This window comes from Brachyhypopomus gauderio, chromosome 10, assembly GCF_052324685.1.
Source record: "Brachyhypopomus gauderio isolate BG-103 chromosome 10, BGAUD_0.2, whole genome shotgun sequence".
In the NCBI taxonomy this organism is placed as follows: Eukaryota; Metazoa; Chordata; class Actinopteri; order Gymnotiformes; family Hypopomidae; genus Brachyhypopomus; species Brachyhypopomus gauderio.
This window is the reverse complement of record NC_135220.1, coordinates 19,508,153-19,529,524: the sequence shown is the minus strand read 5'-3', so window position 1 is coordinate 19,529,524 and position 21,372 is coordinate 19,508,153. Positions and strand designations below refer to the sequence as shown.

The 21,372-nt window shown below is 44.1% G+C and overlaps 3 protein-coding genes across 3 annotated transcripts; 1 reads left to right on the top strand and 2 right to left on the bottom strand.

Annotated features, from left to right (window-relative positions):
- Positions 1 to 710: 710 nt before the first annotated feature.
- Positions 711 to 6,053, bottom strand: pcyox1 (prenylcysteine oxidase 1). Its single transcript, XM_077020335.1, has 7 exons — positions 5,916 to 6,053; positions 5,387 to 5,531; positions 4,997 to 5,203; positions 3,893 to 4,067; positions 3,561 to 3,772; positions 3,116 to 3,268; positions 711 to 2,825 (listed from the first exon to the last, which is right to left on the bottom strand). The coding sequence occupies exons 2-7, from the start codon at positions 5,496 to 5,498 to the stop codon at positions 2,155 to 2,157; spliced, it is 1,530 nt and encodes a 509-aa protein (XP_076876450.1). The 5' UTR covers positions 5,499 to 5,531; positions 5,916 to 6,053; the 3' UTR covers positions 711 to 2,154.
- Positions 6,042 to 7,562, top strand: fam136a (family with sequence similarity 136 member A). The gene is made up of 3 exons (XM_077020339.1): positions 6,042 to 6,461; positions 6,629 to 6,769; positions 6,908 to 7,562. The coding sequence occupies exons 1-3, from the start codon at positions 6,375 to 6,377 to the stop codon at positions 7,094 to 7,096; spliced, it is 417 nt and encodes a 138-aa protein (XP_076876454.1). The 5' UTR covers positions 6,042 to 6,374; the 3' UTR covers positions 7,097 to 7,562.
- Positions 7,413 to 21,311, bottom strand: gmcl1 (germ cell-less, spermatogenesis associated). The gene is made up of 15 exons (XM_077020336.1): positions 20,961 to 21,311; positions 19,822 to 20,025; positions 19,389 to 19,512; positions 19,087 to 19,183; positions 18,886 to 18,983; positions 18,567 to 18,679; positions 18,403 to 18,468; positions 18,066 to 18,150; positions 17,866 to 17,956; positions 14,585 to 14,725; positions 9,344 to 9,413; positions 9,061 to 9,136; positions 8,745 to 8,890; positions 8,560 to 8,647; positions 7,413 to 8,196 (listed from the first exon to the last, which is right to left on the bottom strand). Exons 2-15 carry the CDS (start codon positions 19,995 to 19,997, stop codon positions 8,059 to 8,061), a joined length of 1,509 nt encoding a protein of 502 aa, XP_076876451.1. The 5' UTR covers positions 19,998 to 20,025; positions 20,961 to 21,311; the 3' UTR covers positions 7,413 to 8,058.
- Between the last annotated feature and the right edge of the window lie 61 nt (positions 21,312 to 21,372).

The following is a 21,372-nucleotide window of genomic DNA, read 5'->3' as shown; positions in this document are numbered from 1 at the left end:
ATACTGCTGGAAGATCTTTAGGATCTAGTTGACATTATCACAGATGGCTACACAAACTACTCCTGTTTCAAGTAAAGCAAAAAATAATTATTAGAAATTGAATCTGTAGCGTTACTCTACCGTTAGAACAATGTTTAAACAGCGCTGTGTTGGACCCACAGGTGCACATGGTCCCTCAGCCCTGATCGGTGTAACCAGAGGTAAGAATGCACTTTAAACACAGAAGCTCTCATCTGGCAGCTTTGGGCCACAGTCGGTACTTACTGCATTGGCAAAGGGCTGCATGTGCGCCTTCTAATTACGTCCTGCACCTGCAAGGGCCATTTTTACAGAAAATGCCCTCCAGATATGCAGATGCTGAACACTCCACACACACACACACACACACACACACACACAGGCTGCTGTTAGAAACACTTCTGTAGTGGCAGCATGCTGTTGGCAATATCACACAGCTTTTCTATTCTGCCTGCTCCCGGTCAGTTTGTGACCACAGAGCCAGTGCTGACCTTACCCTAAGGTCAGGGTCACGGGCGTGCCCAAAACCATCCAGCGAGGGTGGCTGACCTACGTTTATAGCAGCAGATCTGCTGATGAAACATCATGAGTTCAATTTATGAATAAATAATTCTCAGAAAGTGGGTGGTGCCTGTATGTATGCATACAGAACACGTCTCAAGATGCAGCAAATCAACTGCACTGCACTCAAATGACAAACTGCACTTTTATTGCATGAAAAAAATTGTACACTAGTTTTAGTAATACAAATCACATTGTATTACTAACAATCATCACATACATCACAAATACATCACAAATAAGTATCACATTGTATTTAGTAATACAAATCATTTGTCAGACTTTATACAAATATTTAAAAGTATATATTGTGAATAAGACCAAATAATTAAACAGTATAAACGTGTTTTATCAGTGCTTCAGATGCTTAAACAGTTAAAGGTCTGTTTAAATGTTCAATTCAAAGGCGCATGTTGTAAATTTGCCTGTCCCTGATTGAGAAGGCTCGTTCCTTTCAACAGCAGCAGAGGGCGCCAACATTCCAGCCTCATTTCTGTTTTCGGTTACGTATGCGGAAGTGGGCGTTGTGAGTGGGGAGTTGGAAGGTCTTCCTGTAAATGACCTGGTGGAATTCTGCTGAACCAGGCTTTAAGCATCTCCTCCTATACGCCTACACTTTTTTTTTCCAGTTCATCTTGTATTTCTCATGAGGACCATGTCGCAAGTTTCTTCTGTGGTCCACTGATGTGACATTTGCGGGAGATCACATGCTTTTAGTTGTTAAAAGTGTTAAAGAACTTCACGCTGTGACACCAGGATCTCGCCCTTCTGGACCAGCGAGACTACAGGGCCACAACTGCTCCACCTTTACTGGCCCAGCACCTGTGGTTTTGTGGTGGAAAAGCGCGGCACCATCCGGGATTTTGCACCACAGTACCTGACAGTGGAGAAGTGCTATGGAATATTATATTTTTCAGCTGAGCAGGAGTTATGTGAATCTTATAGCAAATGTTGAAACTTTACAGTTCACAGTTGAACAGCTGCGTTTGTTGGAATGTTTAGTAAGAATTTACACACACCTTGAACACATCACTGGAGGACCTCAGAGATATTCAGTGTGAATTATGTTAATAAAAATTAATTTACACCACACCACAACCATGTTACCAAATGCTGGAAAATAACCTACAATTTTTCAACCTACAAATGATTAAGCTTATGCAAGTCCCCCATCTTTTCACTCCAGACATTGTTATCACTACAGAGACTTTAGTGCAGAAATTCAACTAATTGCACATATGAACACAAAACTATTTTAACCTGCAGATGGTGAACTGACTAAAAGGAAAAAGCCTAAAAGGAAGACTCTCTCACTTCTCAACATGAAGGCCATTTAAATCCATAAGGCCCAGTAGTCATTAGTGCTTCAGATAATGGGTTGTGCAAAAATGCTCATCTTGGCAACTGTAGAGGAAACCCAACTATTACTAATTAATTACTATCACCTGATTAAATTAGCATTACTAACGAATCATCAAACATAATATGCACGCACACACACACACGCATGCACAAAGTAAAAGGTCATTTGAATCCTCTGGTGAACCTCTAGATGATTTGCTGCCTCTCCTGGTCCTACAGCTCCCCCCGGAGGCGGGTGTGGAGATCTTCCTGGTCCACCCTGTCTGTCTGGCTGTGCCAGCGGCGATGGGCGAGGAGGGCGGCGTTGCGGGCAGCGATAGCACTCATCTCCATGGCGCTGGCAGCCCACTCGATGGCATTGAGGTAGAAGAGGCGGTCATGGAGGATGAAGGGCGGGGCTTGGCGCTGGGGGGTTCTGTAGACGGGGTACGCCAGCCAGCGCCTCTCCCACACCTGCTCCCGTGACACAAACATCTCCGAGAGCTGCGACTCGGTCAGCGGCTCGGGTGAAAACACCTTCCACACTTTGGTCTGGCTGGTCGGCGGCTGCTTGTAGCGCGGTGGAATGTGGGTGGGATCCAACGAGCTGATGCTGTTGATGGCGAGGCTCTTGTTGTCTGTCGTGAGGACATCAGTGAAGGTGAAGTCACTCGGTTTCTGCCCCGTGCCCAGGTAGGAGATGTTGAGCTGGCCGAGGACCAGCGTGGCCACGGTCTGGTGGTACCGGCCGGAGAAGTGAGACCGGATGGGCGGAGAGAAGCCAGAGAAGCTGATGTCAGACAGGTCCTGGTGAAGGGGCGTGGCCACTATCACAATGTCATAAAGCGAGTGGGCGGGGCCAGACTCGCCAACGTAGTTCACTTCATAGAAGCTTGTTACAGCACCTGATCATTGAGGAAGAGGAGGGAGAAGGACAGAGATCTTAAAAATACACAAATCATTACATTTAGCTCTGAAACATAAGATGCTTCTTTCCTGTACCTTCAGACATTTTAACATCAGTACACGCGTGTGTCTGCTCGGCTGCAACACACTCTGCTAAGGTAATATTCCAGTCGGTCCTAATCTAAATCAGGAATGCAGTGTAGCACATGAGGTCTCTGGACGGGACTGTGTTTCCATCTGCCTGGACCCATCCTGGCTTCTCACACAACAGATACAGTGAGAGTTGTACCACGTTTGGCTGGCCTGGTCTTCACGGAGATGGCAGTGACGCGGGCTGGGATGACATCAGCCTTGCTGTGGTACAGGAGGCCAGAGCAGACCTTCTTATTGCCTCCGTCCACCGCCCAGAGGCCGGAGTCGGCACCCGCCAGAGACACAGCTCCTGCACAGCACCATCCAACACAAGCACCACCCGTAAAGCACCACTAACAGAAACCCCACCATTTAGCTTTTCTTTTTCATGGAAACTCACAAAAGAATACATTAATTATACTTCATACCAGTCCATACATATCCAAGCCCACTGATAAGGAATTAAACAGAAAGTGTATGTCAAATTCTCCACAAAGCCATAGGATAAAAGCTTTTATGAAATTTGAAAAGCCATATGTAACCATAAACACACCACATTGGGCCAAACGTTTGTGGTGTGGGCAGGGGAGGGGTTGTCATACCCACAAAGCTGCCGATGCGAACACTCTGGCCGTAGTTAACACGTGCGATCGGGGTGACGATGTCGTTGATGAAGGCCTGGGAGAAGCCTCCAGCCAGCATGGTCTCCTCTAGAGTGAGGTTGAGGAGGCTGAGGAAGTCATCTCCTCCCATCGCATGCAGCAGACGCTCCACGCTGGTGAAGCAGTAGCCGAACTGCTGGTACTGATAAATCCTGGCAGGACGAGAACACAGCGGTGAGGAACGGCGCCGATCCAAACGGAGTGGAGCACTGCAGACTCTGAGCTCCGCCCATCATCACAGAGGAACCGCAGACAGAGACGGCAGGATTCACCTCATGAACTTGTCCAGGACGCTCTCCACCCACAGATGCATGCGCAGGAAGTTGAAGCCATAACGCCAGAGCATGCGCAGGACGTTGACGATGTACCAGTCACTCTCCTCGAAGGTCAGCTCATTCCCGTCAAAGATGGCCATCTTGGACGGGACGTCGGCCCGAGGAGACAGACCTGGCAGAGGGTCACAGTGAATCAGAACATGTTTAATACTGACTCAGTACTCCTGAGTACTGTGAGAGTTTAAACACAGTGTGTGTGTGTGTGTGTGTGTGTGGTAGAAAATTGTGGTGAAAGTGAAACAGAGAATGAGGAAAGGAAGGACGGAGAGACAGGAGGGAGGGAGGGAGAGAACTTCCTCTTTGATAGCTATTCTGTCAATATTTGCTGTCTAGCTGAACTGACAGTCTAACACATTAGTGTGAACCATAAGACAAGAGTGCACGGCGAGATCATAAATTTATCAGTGTCACCTTATTGTTGTGATTCGGTAGTGCAATTACTGACCGACTACAGGTAGTACACTGTGAGCAATAAGTGCTCTGAAAAAAAAGAAACAATTATTATTAAGTAAAAAATTATATAAAATGCAAATTTTTAATATTAAATATGATTGGCTCAAACTACCGTATTATTTCACCATATTGTTATGGTACAATCACTTTCATACAGGTGAATTCCTCAGCAGAGAGCTGCTCGCACTGAAACAAATCTGTAACTAGTTCAGACACAGAGCATTGACAGATTAGCTGGAAAGACGCAGTTATCCTGGCCTTCTAGGCATGGCCCGCTAGTCCAGTGTTAGGACTTGAGTGACAGGACACTTCTGCACTGGAAGTGTGTTGCTGGAGTCTCAGAGTGCAAAGACCAAAGCGTTTAAGCAGGAAGACATGCACAAAAAAAAAACAGCTTTCCTGAGAGGTGTCAATGCACCAATAAAACAACCAAAGAGCATTTCAAAGGTAGTAAATAAATCACACTGTAAAATAAAACCTGGTCATTTTCAGAGCCACAGCAAGCAACATTAGCCAAATGTTTTACTGTAAATTATGGAAAACCTTTGTACATTTGTGTGTGACAAGTGTGTGTGTGCGACAGCTCACCTAGCTTGTCCACAAAATGTTTCATGTGCAAATTAAGTGGGTGTATAATGGATCCTCCACTTTCGTATTCATATTCTCTGATGCTCTCAGTGGCCAGACGCCCTCCTACAGTTCCTGCCTCGTACACATTGATCTGGACGCCCGGTCCGAACTCTTGTCTGAGGAAATATGCAGCAGCGGTTCCTCCGATGCCGGCGCCTACGATGGCTAAAAGGTTGGCAGAGAGAACTCATGCTTACCACATTCTGTTTTACAACTACACACCAAAGTTGCTACTTTTACTCTGGAATGAAGTTAAACTAGCCAGTTCTGCTGAAACTCCACCAACAGATTCTGGGGATCTGGACAGAGAAACACTGAATGGCCCTTGAAGAAGATGCAGCGCCTTACCAATTTTCTTGGGCTGCTGTGTGAGCTCAGGGGCCGAGGCGAGACCCCTGCGTCCAACCTGACAAAGCCCCAGCAGCAGGAAAGCATTTATGGACAGTGTTCTCAGAGACATGGCAGGGACTTAGCTCTTCGCAGCTTTTGACATCTAGGAAAAGAACAGAAAGGACAAACGGACTGGTCTTGTCGAGCATGCTGGCTGCAGTTCAAAGTATTTCATAGCAAAGGTCATATAATAAGGTTTACAAGCGCCAATTTATTGGCTTCCGACTATATACTGTATACATAAAAACCACTTTCTCGATAAATAATAGTTAGTCAGTAAAACTACTTGCAATTTTTTAACTTTTTACAACTTAGTTTATGTGATCAAATCTGAGACAGGCGTGATTAAGTCTGAAAGTTCCTGAACTGCAGACTGTAGTAAGTTAACCTGTTCGCGTCAGCTAGAATACCTGAATAAACAAATGTCCAACTAGTCACATAACCACTCACAAAAGCAGCGAGGAAAAATGACAGAATATTAACTCACTTCCAGCAATGCGGGGTTTAAAGATCAAACCTGTTATTAAAATTAAAAAAGAACTTGGACAGGTTACTAAGTTCACGCCACAATTTTTTACTTGCCTACAGTAAAAAAAAAAGAAGCGGAACCGGAAATACGTCATAGGGTGAGAAACAGGCGGAAGCGGCATGTTGCCCTGCTCACATGTGACTGTACGAGGTGACCTTACATATTGCTGTTTACTTTGGTTATTGTTAAAATAGGTTTTGTTTGTGTGCGAGAACTGGATACCCTTCTTATTTTTCCACTTACAATGATCGCCATACTGCGTTAAACTTTCCGCCCCTCTAGTTATGGCTTGTTGTCTTAGCTAAACGTTGGGTCTTGTTAGGTTAGCTAAGTGACAGCCTAAATCCCAAGCTAGAGGACATTTAGGTGAATATTGCATATTAATATACCCGTGGACTACATTATAACGTTACGGTAATGGCAGAGGCGCAACAGGCCCGCGTGCAGAAAGCGGTGGAGGACATGGTGCAGAACCTGGAACGGGAGCACATCCGTAAGATGCAGGTAGTTCACTAACTGGGCCCTTTCTGATCGCTCCTGTCATACAGCAGCACGGAGCATACTCATCATGTGGGCTTAAGCATTCAAGCAGTATGCTACACTTATGCACTACATGCATGCACGAATAACTAATGCAGTGTAATCTGATTTCGTACTTAAACCCATTTTAGGGTCGTATGTTTCGATGCAGCGCCGACTGCTGCGAGCGGTCTGCTGACTCCATGAGCCAAGTGCACCAGTGTATAGAGAAATGCCACACGCCTTTGGCGAAGGCTCAGGGATTGGTCACTAACGAGCTTGAACAATTTCAGGTAAGTGGACACCTGTACACTCACCACGAACTTGTCATTGTGGTTGCATATGATTTATGCTCCCGTCAGTAACGTCCATGTGAATTGGAATTACATTGGGACTATTGGTTCTAGTCACCAGTAACTAATCCCTTTCAGGACCGACTCACACGATGCACCATGCACTGCAACGACAAGGCCAAAGACCTCTTCGACTCGGGAGCGAAGGAACCCGCGGTGCGCACACTAATGGAGAAATGCGTGGGCAGCTGTGTGGATGACCACCTAAACCTGCTTCCCAGCATGACGCGCAAGATGAAAGATAGCCTCACGTCTATACCTCAGTAATGCTACCACTGACATGCTATTTGTAATTATTATGTGAAAGAGTGTTTGACTTATGAACTCTGTCTCTTATCCGGTCAGCCCATGTTGTTCATCACCCACACCATATTGTGACTTAATGTTAATCAGAACAGCTCTGATTAGTCTCTGTCCCAAATACTTGTTTTTGTACGAACAATAAAACAGACATTAAACCTTTTGCTGAAACTCTGTGAACCTGTATGAATGCAAGACCTGTTTTACAATAAATGTTATCAGAAAATCTACACCTTAAATTCAGAATTGAAAATATGGAGCAAACGAAATTAAAGAGCACATACAAATTTCTGTGTACTTTTATTTTGTAAGGACTGCCATGCCATTTTGGTCCAAAATGCAAGTAATCTGAACATCTACACCAAGACATGTTTTTCATGATGTATAAATACCCAATAACTATGGAATTGTTGAAAACATGAAATGCCCAATTGTTCAAAACCAATGTTGTCCTTGGCATGAAGCTGCACCAACTTACACTGGTCAAAAACAATACAGCCTTGGTAAACAGCCAGCACCAGTTTGTTTAAACAGTAGAAAACCCTGAATAAATAGGAACACATGGCAAAATCTGGACAGTATACTGAATGAGCCAGAATAATATACATAAAATAAAGTCATATAAAACAAATTTCAAAATTAAAGCTGGCCAGAAGTGAACTGAGGAAAAGTCAAAACATTCTAAACAAACATTCACACTGTGTTAAATTGTATTAATTTACAGAAACATTTGTAAAAGAAAAAAAACTTCAGAAATATTAACAAACATTGAATAAAACAATAAAAATTAAAATACTTTTTAAAAAAGGCATAGAAAATGGGCAACAAAAAGACTCAAAGGCTGCTAGGTGGGAGGGGCAAGAGGAAAGGAACATGAGTAACTGGATTGAGAAAGAGAGAGAGAGAGCGGGGCATTGGCTAGATGGTCTTCACACACTGTGGGTGCCGCTCTCTGATTGGCTGGTGTCAGCACGTTGCTCGGAGGAAGGCGAGGTGTACAGAAAGTTACAGCACACATAGAGTGGGAAAGACAAGAGGCGACTGTCCAGGTTCATTACCACATACTCCTGCAATAGCACAGGGAAATAAGCTTTCATTAGGCATGTCTGACGAGCTGCATTTATTAATGTATTTGGGGGGAAAAAGGTACTTTTATTTTGATGTAAAAAGATTTTATTTACTTATAATTTAAATAAAAAATGGAATGTTATCTTTTATTGTCCCTTTGGTAGAGCATAAGTTTTCTTTCAGCCATAACTGATCAGAGAGTAGCTCTAGGGAACCCATGTACTATTACAGTATCTTCACTGCTTGATCACGCCATCCAAACAGCCCAACCAATCAGAGGGAGCATTGTTCAGAGGAAACCCCTTAGAACACTCAGTGTGTGAGCAATGATTTGATTGGTGATGCTTGTTCATGTGACAGACCTGGTCCTTCTCCAGAGTCAGGAGCTGGTATCCTGTGGAGCGGCTACAGATCAGTTTACCGCTACTGTCAAACGAGGCCAGTCGTAATCTGAAGGCAGAGTTAAATTAACATCTTAAAATCTGGATATGATGTACATACTTGCACTCAAATCATCGGGCAGAGTGGTGTGATACAGGCAGCGCACCTGAAGGCAAGGTGTCGCCGCGGCTGTAAGCTAACAGCGCCCCCACATGGCTGGCTGAGAGTATTCCTCTTGAAGACAATGAAGCGGTTGGTGTAGGTGACCAACAGATCAAAACCGTAATTAAAACCTGTCCATCTCCAGCAGTACTGAGGGAAGGGATTTGGATTAACACACCTCGGTCTCAAACGCCTGCCTAACACTCCACCCTTGAACACTCCACCCTTGAACACTCCACCCTCGAACACCTGACTCAGCGAGTGTTCCAAAACCCATAGGGAAGTGACCTCATCAGAGCAGTAATAACTGTTAGACTCACATCTCCATCTTTGGTCAGCTTTCGGCCACAACGCATGCTGTTGTGTTCAATTTCTTCCCTATTGGCCTCTTGGGGTCTAACGTAGACGGGCAGAGCAAAAATAAATCAATCAAGAAAACGGGATCTAACCAAACATGATCTAATCAATAAAACACAAGATCTGTCTAAGAGAAGTCAGCAGAATCAGATCAAGCTTTGGCCCGCACGAGATCAGCATTGACAGGATCGGATCAGGCCAAGTGTGACAGGTGTCAGACACACTGTCAAGTCTCATCGCACTTACCCATTATCGTTGTCGTGTTCAGTCCGCAGCATGGCGAACCACTGCTGTTTGTATATTCTGGACAGCCAGTCTAAGGGTAAAGAAAAACACAAAAGAAAACACAAGCTTTGTGCTTTATGCAACTCAAACCCACTTCTTGTCTACACCAGAGATCAACTGCTGGAGCGGATGTGAAGCTCCGTCAGCGGGGATTCAGAACCGCTCTCCCGACCATTCATCTAGCGAATCTCCGCTCTCTGGCCAACAAAATGGACGAACTGCTTCTCCTCAACAAGACCTACAAAAGTTTCACCCGCTCGGCTGCTCTCTGCTTCCCTGAGACCTGGCTCAGTGAGTCCATCCCGGACAGCGCGCTACATCTGCCTGGCTTTCATCTTCACCGCGCGGACCGCGTAAGGGAGCTGATGGGGAAAGCGAGAGGCGGCAGAATATGTTTCTATATCAATGATAGTTGATGTTCAGATGTCTCGGTGCTGAACATACACTGCAGCTCCAACTTAGAGACTCTGTTTATTAACTGTAAACCTTTTTATTCACCGCGGGAGATTTCTTCATTCATTCTCGTCGGCGTTTACATTCCTCCCCAAGCATGCATGAGCGACGCACTGCAAAACCTGGCAGGGCAAATAACTGGATTGGAACTAAATCACCCAGACTCATTGTTCATCATTCTTGGAGACTTTAACAGAGCAAAACTCAACCACGAACTCCCAAAATACAAACATGTTAATTATCCCACCAGGGATAACATCATACTGGATCACTGCTACACTGCTCTGAAAAATGCCTATCGCTCAGTGTCCCACGCAGCTCTAGGACACTCGAATCACTGTCTGGTTCACCTTATTCCTACCTACAGGCAGAAACTAAAATCTGTAAAGCCTTTTGTGAAAACAGTGGACCAGGGAGGCTAAGCAAGACCTACTGGTGCTGGCCCACCTGAAAGATGTCACAGGACACCTGCTGGACCCCCTGCAGTTTGCCTACCGAGCAAACAGGTCAGTGGATGATGCAATTAACATGGGTCTGCATTTCATCCTGCAAAATCTGGACTGCTCAGGGGCGTATGCAAGAATTCTGTTTCTTGATTTGAGCTCGGCGTTCAACACCATCATCCCAGGCATTCTGTCCTCCAAACTCTCCCAGCTCAGTGTCTATCCTGCCCAGTAGCGAACTGTGACCATTAAACCTGGGCCCGCTACCATTCCCCCCCCGAAAAAAATTTGTTTCCTTTCCTAATTAAGTGCAATAAAAAAACAACAACGGTACAGATGGTACAGACGACGGTACAGCTTTAAACACGCAATAAACAATATCATCTGTACTAGATATCTTCTTAAGCAAAATAAGGTTCACAGTAGAGGTCTGCGCGGGACTGCTTTTTTAATCCCGCTCCCGCATGTTTTAGTCCCGCTCCCGCCAATAAATCCCTTGTTTTAATCCCGCTCCCGCCCGCACCGGCCAAAAAATCGCTTGTTTTAATCCCGCACCCGCCCGCCACATACACATTTCTGTCACCCCCACCCGCAATCCAATATGAATTGAATTAATTAAATTTAGTAGTGAAATTTTCTTATGTATTTATTAAAACAGCAATATAGCGATGGCAGAGGTGGAAAGTAACCAATTACATTTACTCACATTACTGTAATTGAGTACTTTTTATGAGTAATTTGTAATTTTGAGTAGTTTTTGAAATATGTAATTTTTACTTTTACTTGAGTACATTTTGACCCAAGTAGTTTAACTTCACTACATTTGAATGCCCTTACATTACTGAGTAAAAAAATATTGATGGTGAAAAATTAAATGCGGGCAGAAATTTAAACTTCTGAGTCCCAGAACTGAAAGCCAATTGCATGGCCTTGCCTTGCGCGCGCCCTTTCCATTGTCTCATAATCAGGTTGTAATCTGGTCCACTTTTTTTCCCAAAAGGATGAGATTGTTCTATTTTTAAATCTTCTATCTATCAGGTTCTGTGGGATCCTGTGGACATTTTATTGTGAAAAGTGGAATCCTGTGGGCACTGTATTTTAAATAGTTGGATCCTGTGAGCGTTTTAAATAGTGGAATCCTGTGCGCATTTTGGTTTATTTTGAGATGTGGGATCCTGTGGTCATTTTATATTTTATTTTAAGTTGTGGCAACCTGTGGGCATTTTATTGTGAATAGTGGGATCAGGTGGGCACTGTATTTTGAATAGTTGGATCCTGTGAGCACTTACTTTTAAATTGTGGGATCCTATGAGCATTTTTTAATTTTTGATGTGGGATCCTGTGGGCATTTTATTGTGAGTAGTGGAAATGTTTTGCATTTTCGTTTGATTTGTGGCATCTTGTGGGCTCTTAATTTTGTGTGCATTTTGTTTTTTGAATAATTTGTAATTTAAATTTCTTTATTCTGATCATAGTGTTGTCCGTTGGACAATAGGACTGAAAATAGTTTGCACTTTATGGTACAGGTTGTGACTGTCCTTGTGCTGTGAGGAAGTATGTTCCTGAGCCCAGCTGATCTTTTTGCAAGTGTGGATGTGCACTTAAATACACTTTGAAATTGATTAAAACAACTTGTGCTGAATTTGGTTCATGATTCATCCATGCATTAAATAACTGAAAGTAACTAAGCAACTTTTACTCAAATTACATTTAATTTACAAATTACATGTAATTAAGTAATTTTGTACTTTTACTCATGTAAATTTTGAGATGGGTAATTTTACTTTTACTCTGAGTAGATTTTAGGCAAAGTAATGATACTTTTACTCAATTACAATTTTTCAGTACTCTTTCCACCTCTGAGCGATGGATCGCGCTGTCCCATTTCTTACCACAGTCCAAACACATGCCATCAGGTGACGTACACCAACACTTTCTGACATCCATCACAACAAGCAAATGGTAGACGATTTCCATCTCCATTAATTACAATGGAATATGACTTCCGTACATCAGACTTTCCTGTAGTTGGCTTAATTGTGGTGTATTCCCGTTTTAATTGAATTTTCCACAGCTGAAACTGGTTGACCATCTACGTCTCTGCCATTTCTGTATCAAAATGACGCACACTTCATGTTCACGTGATCAGTTGCTTAGCCAATATTTTGAATTAGTTTATTTCTTACTTACTGAATGATTAGTTGTGTCGTCCTGTTTCTTATGCATGGAAATCATTGTGTTGTTATTATTATAATTTTCTAGACTATTTATTAATTTTCGGGATTTTTCTACATGTATATGCGGTCCCGCTCCCGCATCGCCTGGACTAATTAAACTCCCGCTCCCGCCAGTAACAATTAAATTCTGTCCCGCGCCGCAAGATATTCTGACGGGACCTGTGGGATTACCGCGGGAGCGCAGACCTCTAGTTCACAGCTCCGTGTTTCTCGGAAGCGGAATATGTAAACAATGCGCACAAGGGCATCAAAGGAATGAATCGAAACTAGCTAGCGGTGGAACGCTAACGTATGAAATTATCATACACTTAAGCCTGCCCACTAAGAGGGAAGATATGATTGGTCAATTTCACTGTCATTTGAAACTGGTATTGCGCTGAATTATAACTGCCAGGCCCTCTGTAAACGAACAGCGGGCATCACAGTCCTGATAGGGGGAGACACAGGCTCACAGGCTTCCACTTAACCCCTCCAACACAGATTGAATAGACACGGGTGAATAATTTATTTGCTTATATTTTTGTAATTGTTTAGATGTCGATTGTCAAACTGTAAGTTAGGGGTCACCAACCTTTTTGAAACTGGGAGCTACTTCTTGGATACCAATTATTGTGGAGGGCTACCAGATTAATACGCATCAATTGAACGAAACCACGTTGGTGACCCCTGCTGTAAGTAGATAAAAACATTGGTTAAATTATATATATTTATGTTTTAAGAATATTTTAGACCCTCTGAGAGGGCGTAGAGGGCCCTGATGGTTCCCCACTGACCCTGCCATGTGTCAGTAGATCACCAGCTTCCTGACAGACAGGAAACAGCTGGTGCAGCTGGGAAAAGTCACGTCCTCCACACAGTCTACCAGCACTGGTGCTCCTAAGAGTTGTGTGCTCTCCGCACTTCTCTTTTCTCTCTACACTAATGACTGCACATCTAACAACCCGTCTGTTAAACGACACTACAGTCATCTGACTCATCCAGGACGACGAGTCTGCATACAGACAGGAAGTCGAACGACTGATGTTCTGGTGCAGTCAGAAGAACCTGGAGCTGAACACGCTCCTGTAGAGATGAGAGTGGACTTTAGGAGACATCCCTCAGCACTGCTGCCCCTCACAATCTTCAACAGCCCCGTGTCTACTGTAGAGTCCTTCAGGTTCCTGGGCACCACCATCTCACATGACCTGAAGTGGGAGCCCAACATCACCTCCATCCTCAAAAAGGCCCAGCAGAGGATGTACTTCCTACGCCAGCTGCCTCAGGAGCTGCTGATCCAGTTCTACACTGCAGTCATTGAGTCCTTCCTGTGCGCATCCGTGTGGTTTGGAGCAGCCACAAAGCAGGATAGGAACAGACTGCAGAGAACAGTGCGGACTGCTGAGAAGGTCATCTGTGTTTATCTGCCCTTCATTCAGGACTTGTACTGCTCAAGAACCAGAAAACAGAGAAAATAATCACAGACTCCTCACATCCGGGTAACCACATGTTTCAGCTCCTCCGATCTGGCAGACGGTACAGAACGCTGTCCACCAAGACCGTCAGACACAAGAACAGTTTCTACACACAGGCCATCACCTTCAACAGCTGATCACCAGACACCCATCACCCAGATCATATACACCATAAACAACTATTATCACTCCTATTCTAAAACCACTGCATTATTGCACCTTATTCATGATCATTCATGTTTACACTGCTTGTTGCACTATTTATTATGTATACTGTTTTCATATTGTTATGTGACCACTTTAAAGCACACTGTAATTAGACTATGTATACCGTGTATACTCTTGTTTTTCTGTATATTGTGTGTAAGTTATATGTAAAATATCTGTAAACTGTTAGCACGCGAGAGATACGAACAGCCGGAAACAAATTCCTTGTGTGTGCGAACACACTTGGCCGATTAACCTGGTTCTAATTAACCCTACAAGCTGGTACTTCAGTTAGCTGCACTGATGCTGGGAAAAACACCAGCATCAGTGGCTTTACCTGGCATTAAGCGCAGCGATTAGCGCCCGAAGCCAAGCCCCTGAAGCCTCCTAATATTGCGGTGAGGGCTTTACCGGGGGGGATGATGTTGTCACGCTCCAGAATGCGGGCGGAGGCCAGGTCATTGATGATATACTGCAGGCGGATGTGTCTGAAGACGGTGGTGAAGTTTGCCCCCTGCTCTGTGCACAGAAATGGCTCCTCCTCTCCCAGCTCTGTGCAGGCAACACACACGGGAGTGTCACGCAAGCTTTTTATATCAGAGCCCTGCTTGTGTTTCACACAAATACACCATATCACATAAGATGATGCAATTTACATAAACACACCACACAACACAATTTAGACACATCATACACATTAAAATAATAATAATAATAATAATAATAATAATAAGTTCCATTTGTATAGCGCCTTTCAAGATGCTCAAGGACGCTTTCCAGATGCAAAAACCAAAATACGCAAACTAACAAACAATACAAAAAAAAATAAATAAATAAATAAAAAAATAATACAAAACAAGCAACACCAATACAACAGATTAAATAAATTGAAGCCGGGCTAGGATGAAGAGTTTAGGTGAAAATATTGAGAAAACAGGTGAGTTTTTAGCTGTGTTTTGAATGAATTGAGAGATGAAGAGAGACGGAGTGATGGCGGGAGAGAGTTCCAAAGTGTTGGGGCAGCCACACTGAATGATCGACCCCCCATAGTGCTTAACTTATACCTAGGAACAACAAGGAGACCGGTGTCAGAGGAACGCAGTCTACGTGGTGGGACATAATGGTGGAGGAGGTTGGCCAGATATAAGGGCGCCGCACCAGCGAGTGTTTTAAATGTAAGCACTAGGAGTTTATACTGGATACGCAGGTGTACAGGGAGCCAGTGGAGACGTTCTAATACTGGTGTTATATGCTCGTATTTTCTGGTTTGAGATAAAACACGAGCAGCAGCATTCTGAACAGACTGAAGGGGTCGAAGGGATTTAGAGGGAAGCCCATAGAGGAGAGAGTTACAGTAATCTAACTTTGAGGTAATGAGTGCATGTACCAGGATCTCAGCAGATTTTGGAGAAAGATGTGGGCAGAGGCGGGAGATATTGCGAAGTTGTAAAAAGGCAGATTTACTAAGTGAGCGTATATGTGGTTCAAACGACAGAAATGGATCAAACAAGACTCCGAGGTTACGGGCTGTAGGTGATGAGTCAATTTGAGTATCATCAACAGAGAGGGATGTATTGGCAAGGGACTGGACCACAGATTTAGTACCGATGACAAGATACTCGGTTTTATGAGCATTTAATTGGAGGAAGTTGGAGCGCAGCCATAGGTTGAGTTCTCTGATACACTTGGTAATGGATGGAGGTGGGAAGGGGCCAGATGGTTTAAAACTAATATAAAGCTGGGTGTCATCAGCGTAGAAGTGAAAGTTTAACCCATATTGGCGTATCAAGTTACCAAGAGGCAGAATATAGATGGTAAATAGCAGTGGACCAAGTACAGAGCCCTGGGGGACACCGTGAGAAAGAGGGGATAGGTCTGATTTGCAGTTACCCAGTCGAACGAATTGACATCTGTTTGATAAATAGGAAGTGAACCAGGAGATGACTGTACCAGAGAGACCTAAATCACCAAGCCGTGAGAGGAGAGTTGTATGATTAACAGTGTCAAAGGCAGCAGTAAGATCAAGGAGTAGAAGAATGGATGCGTAGCCTTTGTCAGAAGAAAGAAGAAGATCATTAAGTACGTAAATGAGTGATGTCTCTGTGCTATGCTGAGCACGGAAACCAGACTGAAAGATCTCGAAGAGATCATTAGAAGACATGAACTGGAGTAACTGGGAGGCAACAACACGTTCTAGTATTTTTGATAGAAATGGGAGGTTTGATATCGGTCTATAATTGCTTAAAATTGTAGTGTCCAAATTCTGTTTTTTGATAACTGGGGTTATGGCAGATGTTTTTAACTCTACAGGAATGTGTCCAGAGGTGAGAGAGAGATTAACTATGTGACAGATAGAGGAAGCAAGTGAAGAGACGCCCTGTTTGAGCAGAAATGTAGGAACAGGATCCAGGATTGAGGTAGTTGACTTGGCGCTGGTGAGATGTCTGGCTATAAGATCAGAGTTAACTATTGAAAAGGAGGAGAGAGACTGAGGAGGGGGCAGGGTAGTAGTCAAGGAGGAAGAGGAGAGGAATTGTGTGACTGGTGCTTCAACAAATCCTGATAAATAAGGGACACTTTCTGATTAAAGAAATTAAGAAATTCATTGCACCGATCAGTTGTGGGGGAAGGGGACAATGATGAAGGACGCAGAAGGTTGTTAACAATCTTGAAAAGTCGCTTGGGGTCAGAGCCAGCGCTGTTTATTGCTGATGTGTAGTGAAGTGTACGGGCTTTATTTAAAGCATCCTTATATTTGGCCAAGTGATCCATATATGCCTGGTAGTGAACAGATAGATGAGTTTTCCTATATAGACGCTCAAGGCGCCTACCAGTGGTTTTCTGGGCACGAAGTTCAGCAGTAAACCAGGGTGATGAGTGAGAGGAGGGCACAAGTCGTGTTTTAACTGGTGCTAGAGTATTGAGAGTATCAGTAAGGGACTGGTTGTATACAGCGACAGCATCGTCAATATTGTGAATAGAAGTGATGAGGGGAAATTTAGTGGATTCCAGGGCAGAGAAAAATGTAGTTGAAACAATGGATGAAAGACTACGGTAAGTGACAGATGATTTAGTGGAGTGGAGTTCAGTGTGTAGTGTAATACGTGATGTAATGAGCAGGTGATCCGATATAGCAATGTCATGACCAGATACATTTGTGATAGTTCCAGGTGAGGAACAGATTAAGTCTAAAGTATGTCCATGCTTATGTGTTGGGAAGTTGACATGCTGTTGTAACTCAAAACTGTCCAGTAATGATAAAAAATCTGTGGAGCTGGGAGAAACTGAGTCAATGTGTATGTTAAAGTCTCAGAGGACAACCAATGAACTTGAAAGAGAGCTAACAACAGTTAGTACTTCGCCAAATTCTAGAATGAACTCCGAGAGTGAGCTGTTGGGAGGACGGTAGACAAGTAATAGTGTAGAAGAGCTGTGTCCAGATATTTTGAGAGCCATGCACTCAAAATGAACTGTTTCCTGCAATGCACACACACTAATGTTAATTTTGCTGTTGAATAAAATAGCTAAACCTCCACCACGACCACCCTGTCTGGGGGCAGAGAGATTAGAGCTTCTTAAAAAGAAGAAAAAGATGTCCAAAGTGGTTTTCTGGTGATTAAGAAGAAATGATAAAATTACCACCCCCCACCCTCTACAAAACCAAAACACATATTCATATATTCTAAACCCACCACTGCGTCTTTTACAGAGCCACGTATCTGCATCCACCAGGAGCTGCTTGATTGGACCGTCCCACGATGGGACAAGGTGTAAGAACATCCACTGGACGGGGGAGGGAGAGGGAGATGGAGAGAGAGAGAAAGTTCCAGGAAAGGTCATATATATGGTGCATTTGGAGGTGATTTGTTTTTTTGACATCAGGACAGTATACCTTCTTCAGTGCAGTGTAGACGTCCATCTCTACTTGCATAACAAACAGGTCAGATGACTGAATCAGTTGTTCAATGACTTCCACCCTTAAAACGGATAAACAAGTCAATATAAGCCCTTGACGAGAGGTGTTTAAATCAGAGTCCTAACGTTCTGTGTCCTATATATCTAATCCCCTCTCATATCTGGAAGTCAGCTGATCTGACACAGTGGACAGTTAGCCCCACTGATGGCAAAATCAACCACCAGAGTAAAAAAAAAAATCCAGATTGGAATACCGTGACAATTCTGAACATTTTGATCAAAACCCATAACGTTGTCTTCAAAGAGAAGGATACCCGAGCTCCTTCATCAGGTCCACGTTCTGATGGGTCATCAGGTTGTTGAGAAGCCACTCCAGACACCTGCAAACCAGACACACACATACATCCCAAAGTCAGCACACAGGATGAAGGGGTCGAGAAGTGTAACAGACGTATGCCAAAACTCAGAGCGTACTGACTTCTTCATGACGGAGTCCAGGCCGTACATGCTAGCAGCAGCATAGTAGCCACACACAGTCTTCACACTGACATTCTCCTTCATGGTCTCGCCGCACTGCTGGATAAGACCGTCCTACACACACGCACGTACAAACACCTTAACCAAAATGTTGGTTCACTATGTCTAAGGCAGCACCGAACACTACTATTTATTCAAAAATAAAGAAAGAAAAAGCAGTCATTGGTGAATTAACATGAACTATGAATGTGAATTATGAACAATGGAGGCGGGGCTAATGTAGTGCCTGGCTTCGGAGGTGGAGCCTCTGCAGTACTGACCAGCTGGAGCATGCAGGCAGCAGCCAGGATACTGACCACCCTGCTGGGCTTGATCAGCACATCATCCCTGTAGAGAGAGCCAAAGACCACCTGCAGGGCTGCACACACACACATGACCACACACCCACACACACGACTCAGCAGCAAGTTGTGAGGAAGAGTTTAGAGAAGATGTGTTGAGGTCGGAATGAGGCTCTTTACCTTCTGTGTCAATGTTCTGGTCTGGGATCTCCAACTCGATAACCATCATGTTGGATTCCTTCCATGAGCCACTGAACATGCTGGAGAAATAGCCAGACTGCAGGGAACAAGACGTTTGGCAGAGAATTAGAGTAGAAATATGAGAATATCTCCATTTGTATTCAGTGCAAACTGACCGGCATGTGTCAAAGGTCAAGCACAAGCAGAAACCTCACATTACAAGTGGACAAACACGGATCACCTTCCTTCAGTGGCAGGAATGATTGGTACCGGTCAGCGTTGTGTAAGCAGTGCAGTCTTACCTGACACAAGTAAACTTTGTGTAGGTTCCACTCTTGGCCAAGTGCACGAATGCATATGTCACTGTTTTCTCCGTTCAGAAAGAGTGTCTGGTAGATGTACTTAGATGTGCTTTTCAGTTTCTTCCTGTTACAGTACCAGTGGGGAGCAAAGAAGAAAAAAAACTTGAGAATAACACACACAAAGGTACCACAAACTACACGAGTGGCATCAAAGGGCTAGTGTGGTGGCTAAGACATGTGCATGGGTGTGTGTGGGGGTGTGCATGGGTGTGTGTGTGTGTGTGTGTGTGTGTGTGTGTGTGTGTGTGTGTATGGGGTGTGCATGGATGGGTGGGTGTGGGTGGGTGGGTGGGGGTGTGTGTGTGTATGGGGTGTGCATGGGTGTGTGTGTGGGTGTGTGTATGGGGTGTGCATGGGTGTGTGTGTGTGTGACCTGCGAGGTGTGTCGAGCAGCCCGTCCTCCTCCTCCGGTTCACTGTCACACTCGCAGGTGGAGCTTCTTTTCCTCTTCTTGCACTCACAGCTGTGTCTGCTCACCACACAGTGGCCATCGTCCACTGGCTCAGCACCCCGTGGAGCAGCCTGGAACCGACTCCCAAGAGAGCCCATCACGCTCCACCCTGCCACAAACACCCACCTAACTCACACACCCACCCACACAACACACACGCTGACTGAAGTGTCTCATGACAATCTCAACAGTGAGTCGTTATACTGGTCTTTGTTTCAGCGCAACATGCTAAAGGAAATGGAAGGATCATGACTGACGGTACATAAAGAGGAACAAAGATAAGGCATAACTGATTATCATAGAAAAAAAATCATTACATTCAAATATTTTGGTTAAGATATAGATTTTAAGGCAAAAAAAGGTTTCTGGTTATGATTCTTGTTATGAATAAATATCTAGGTACAAATTAAATGAGTTGCAAATCTCATCATAGTATTCTAGTATATTATTTAATTATAGCATGTAAAGTGTAAAATAATACGAATATACATACATACACACATATAGGCCTACGTTTGTGTGTGTGTGTATGTATGTATGTATGTATGTATGGAGAGAGAGAGAGAGAGAGAGAGAGAGAGAGACTAGAATGAGATATTGAAGTCTTTTTAAGTGGACGTGTGAGTTACTATGAAGATATTATTAGCATATAGAAGAATGAAGACATATGAGCTTCCAATATTCGGAGGCCTTTTACTTTGAAGCTTGCGGCGGCGAAAAAAAATGCGTGAGTACAAGTTAGTAATGAATCAAAGTAATCTCCGGCAAAGCAAAATAATAAACACACATTTTATGACACGCTGGCAATGTCTTGAATGTCCTGTCTACGTTAGCTCCATATTATGAATCTTTTACTCAACACACAGGAGTATAATGTTCCTATTTTAATCACGGTCACATATTCTGCACATATATTAGTTACTGGATATGTGTCTGCGATAGTGTACTTACGAAAACGCCACGTTTAATGAAACACAAGCAAGAATGATTACAGTCGGACAGTGAATATATAACCAGTTAACTCGCCAGGTACAGTGAGTTGGACCTCTCGCCAGTCTCACCTATCTATCCGATGCTACTGCACAGGTCGGTCCCACGGCGCGGTACACACGTCCCGGTCCGGGACAGGACGGGTAGGGGTCTGGTTCTCGGTTGACTAGCTAGCCCGGAATCTTCCCACTTGAATATAAACCGCAGACACACCCTGTCAGACGGTGGTTACTGGAAACCATTAAACATGTTTGAAACCTGCACTGGGACAGTTCATGGCTCTCCGTTTGTACTGGCCGGTATATGTGCGGAACCAAACCTGACCAATAAGCAATCCAGTACCGAGCTAGAACAAAAGCGGCTAGAAACTCCAAACATAACAGTTCTTCCTCCCGGTCCACAAGTCTCAGTTTACCACACGGGTTTAGACGTATACTGCCTCCTACTGTATTGGAGATCGTTCAACCCCAATTCTAACCGTGG

Bases quoted from the DNA above. Each gene is read 5' to 3' on its own strand.
- pcyox1 (XM_077020335.1), bottom strand. From the start codon at position 5,498: ATGTCTCTGAGAACACTGTCCATAAATGCTTTCCTGCTGCTGGGGCTT. The intron at 4,068-4,996 runs GTGAGCTGTCGC...ACCCTCTGCCAG, and splicing joins ACATTTTGTGGACAAGCTAG to GTCTGTCTCCTCGGGCCGAC. The intron at 3,773-3,892 runs GTGAATCCTGCC...TCGTCCTGCCAG, and splicing joins GTCCTGGACAAGTTCATGAG to GATTTATCAGTACCAGCAGT.
- fam136a (XM_077020339.1), top strand. From the start codon at position 6,375: ATGGCAGAGGCGCAACAGGCCCGCGTGCAGAAAGCGGTGGAGGACATG. The intron at 6,462-6,628 runs GTAGTTCACTAA...AACCCATTTTAG, and splicing joins AGCACATCCGTAAGATGCAG to GGTCGTATGTTTCGATGCAG. The intron at 6,770-6,907 runs GTAAGTGGACAC...AATCCCTTTCAG, and splicing joins ACGAGCTTGAACAATTTCAG to GACCGACTCACACGATGCAC.
- gmcl1 (XM_077020336.1), bottom strand. From the start codon at position 19,997: ATGGGCTCTCTTGGGAGTCGGTTCCAGGCTGCTCCACGGGGTGCTGAG. The intron at 19,513-19,821 runs GTCACACACACA...GTACTGTAACAG, and splicing joins CTGCTCGACACACCTCGCAG to GAAGAAACTGAAAAGCACAT. The intron at 17,957-18,065 runs GTATACTGTCCT...TCCCCCGTCCAG, and splicing joins TCTACACTGCACTGAAGAAG to TGGATGTTCTTACACCTTGT.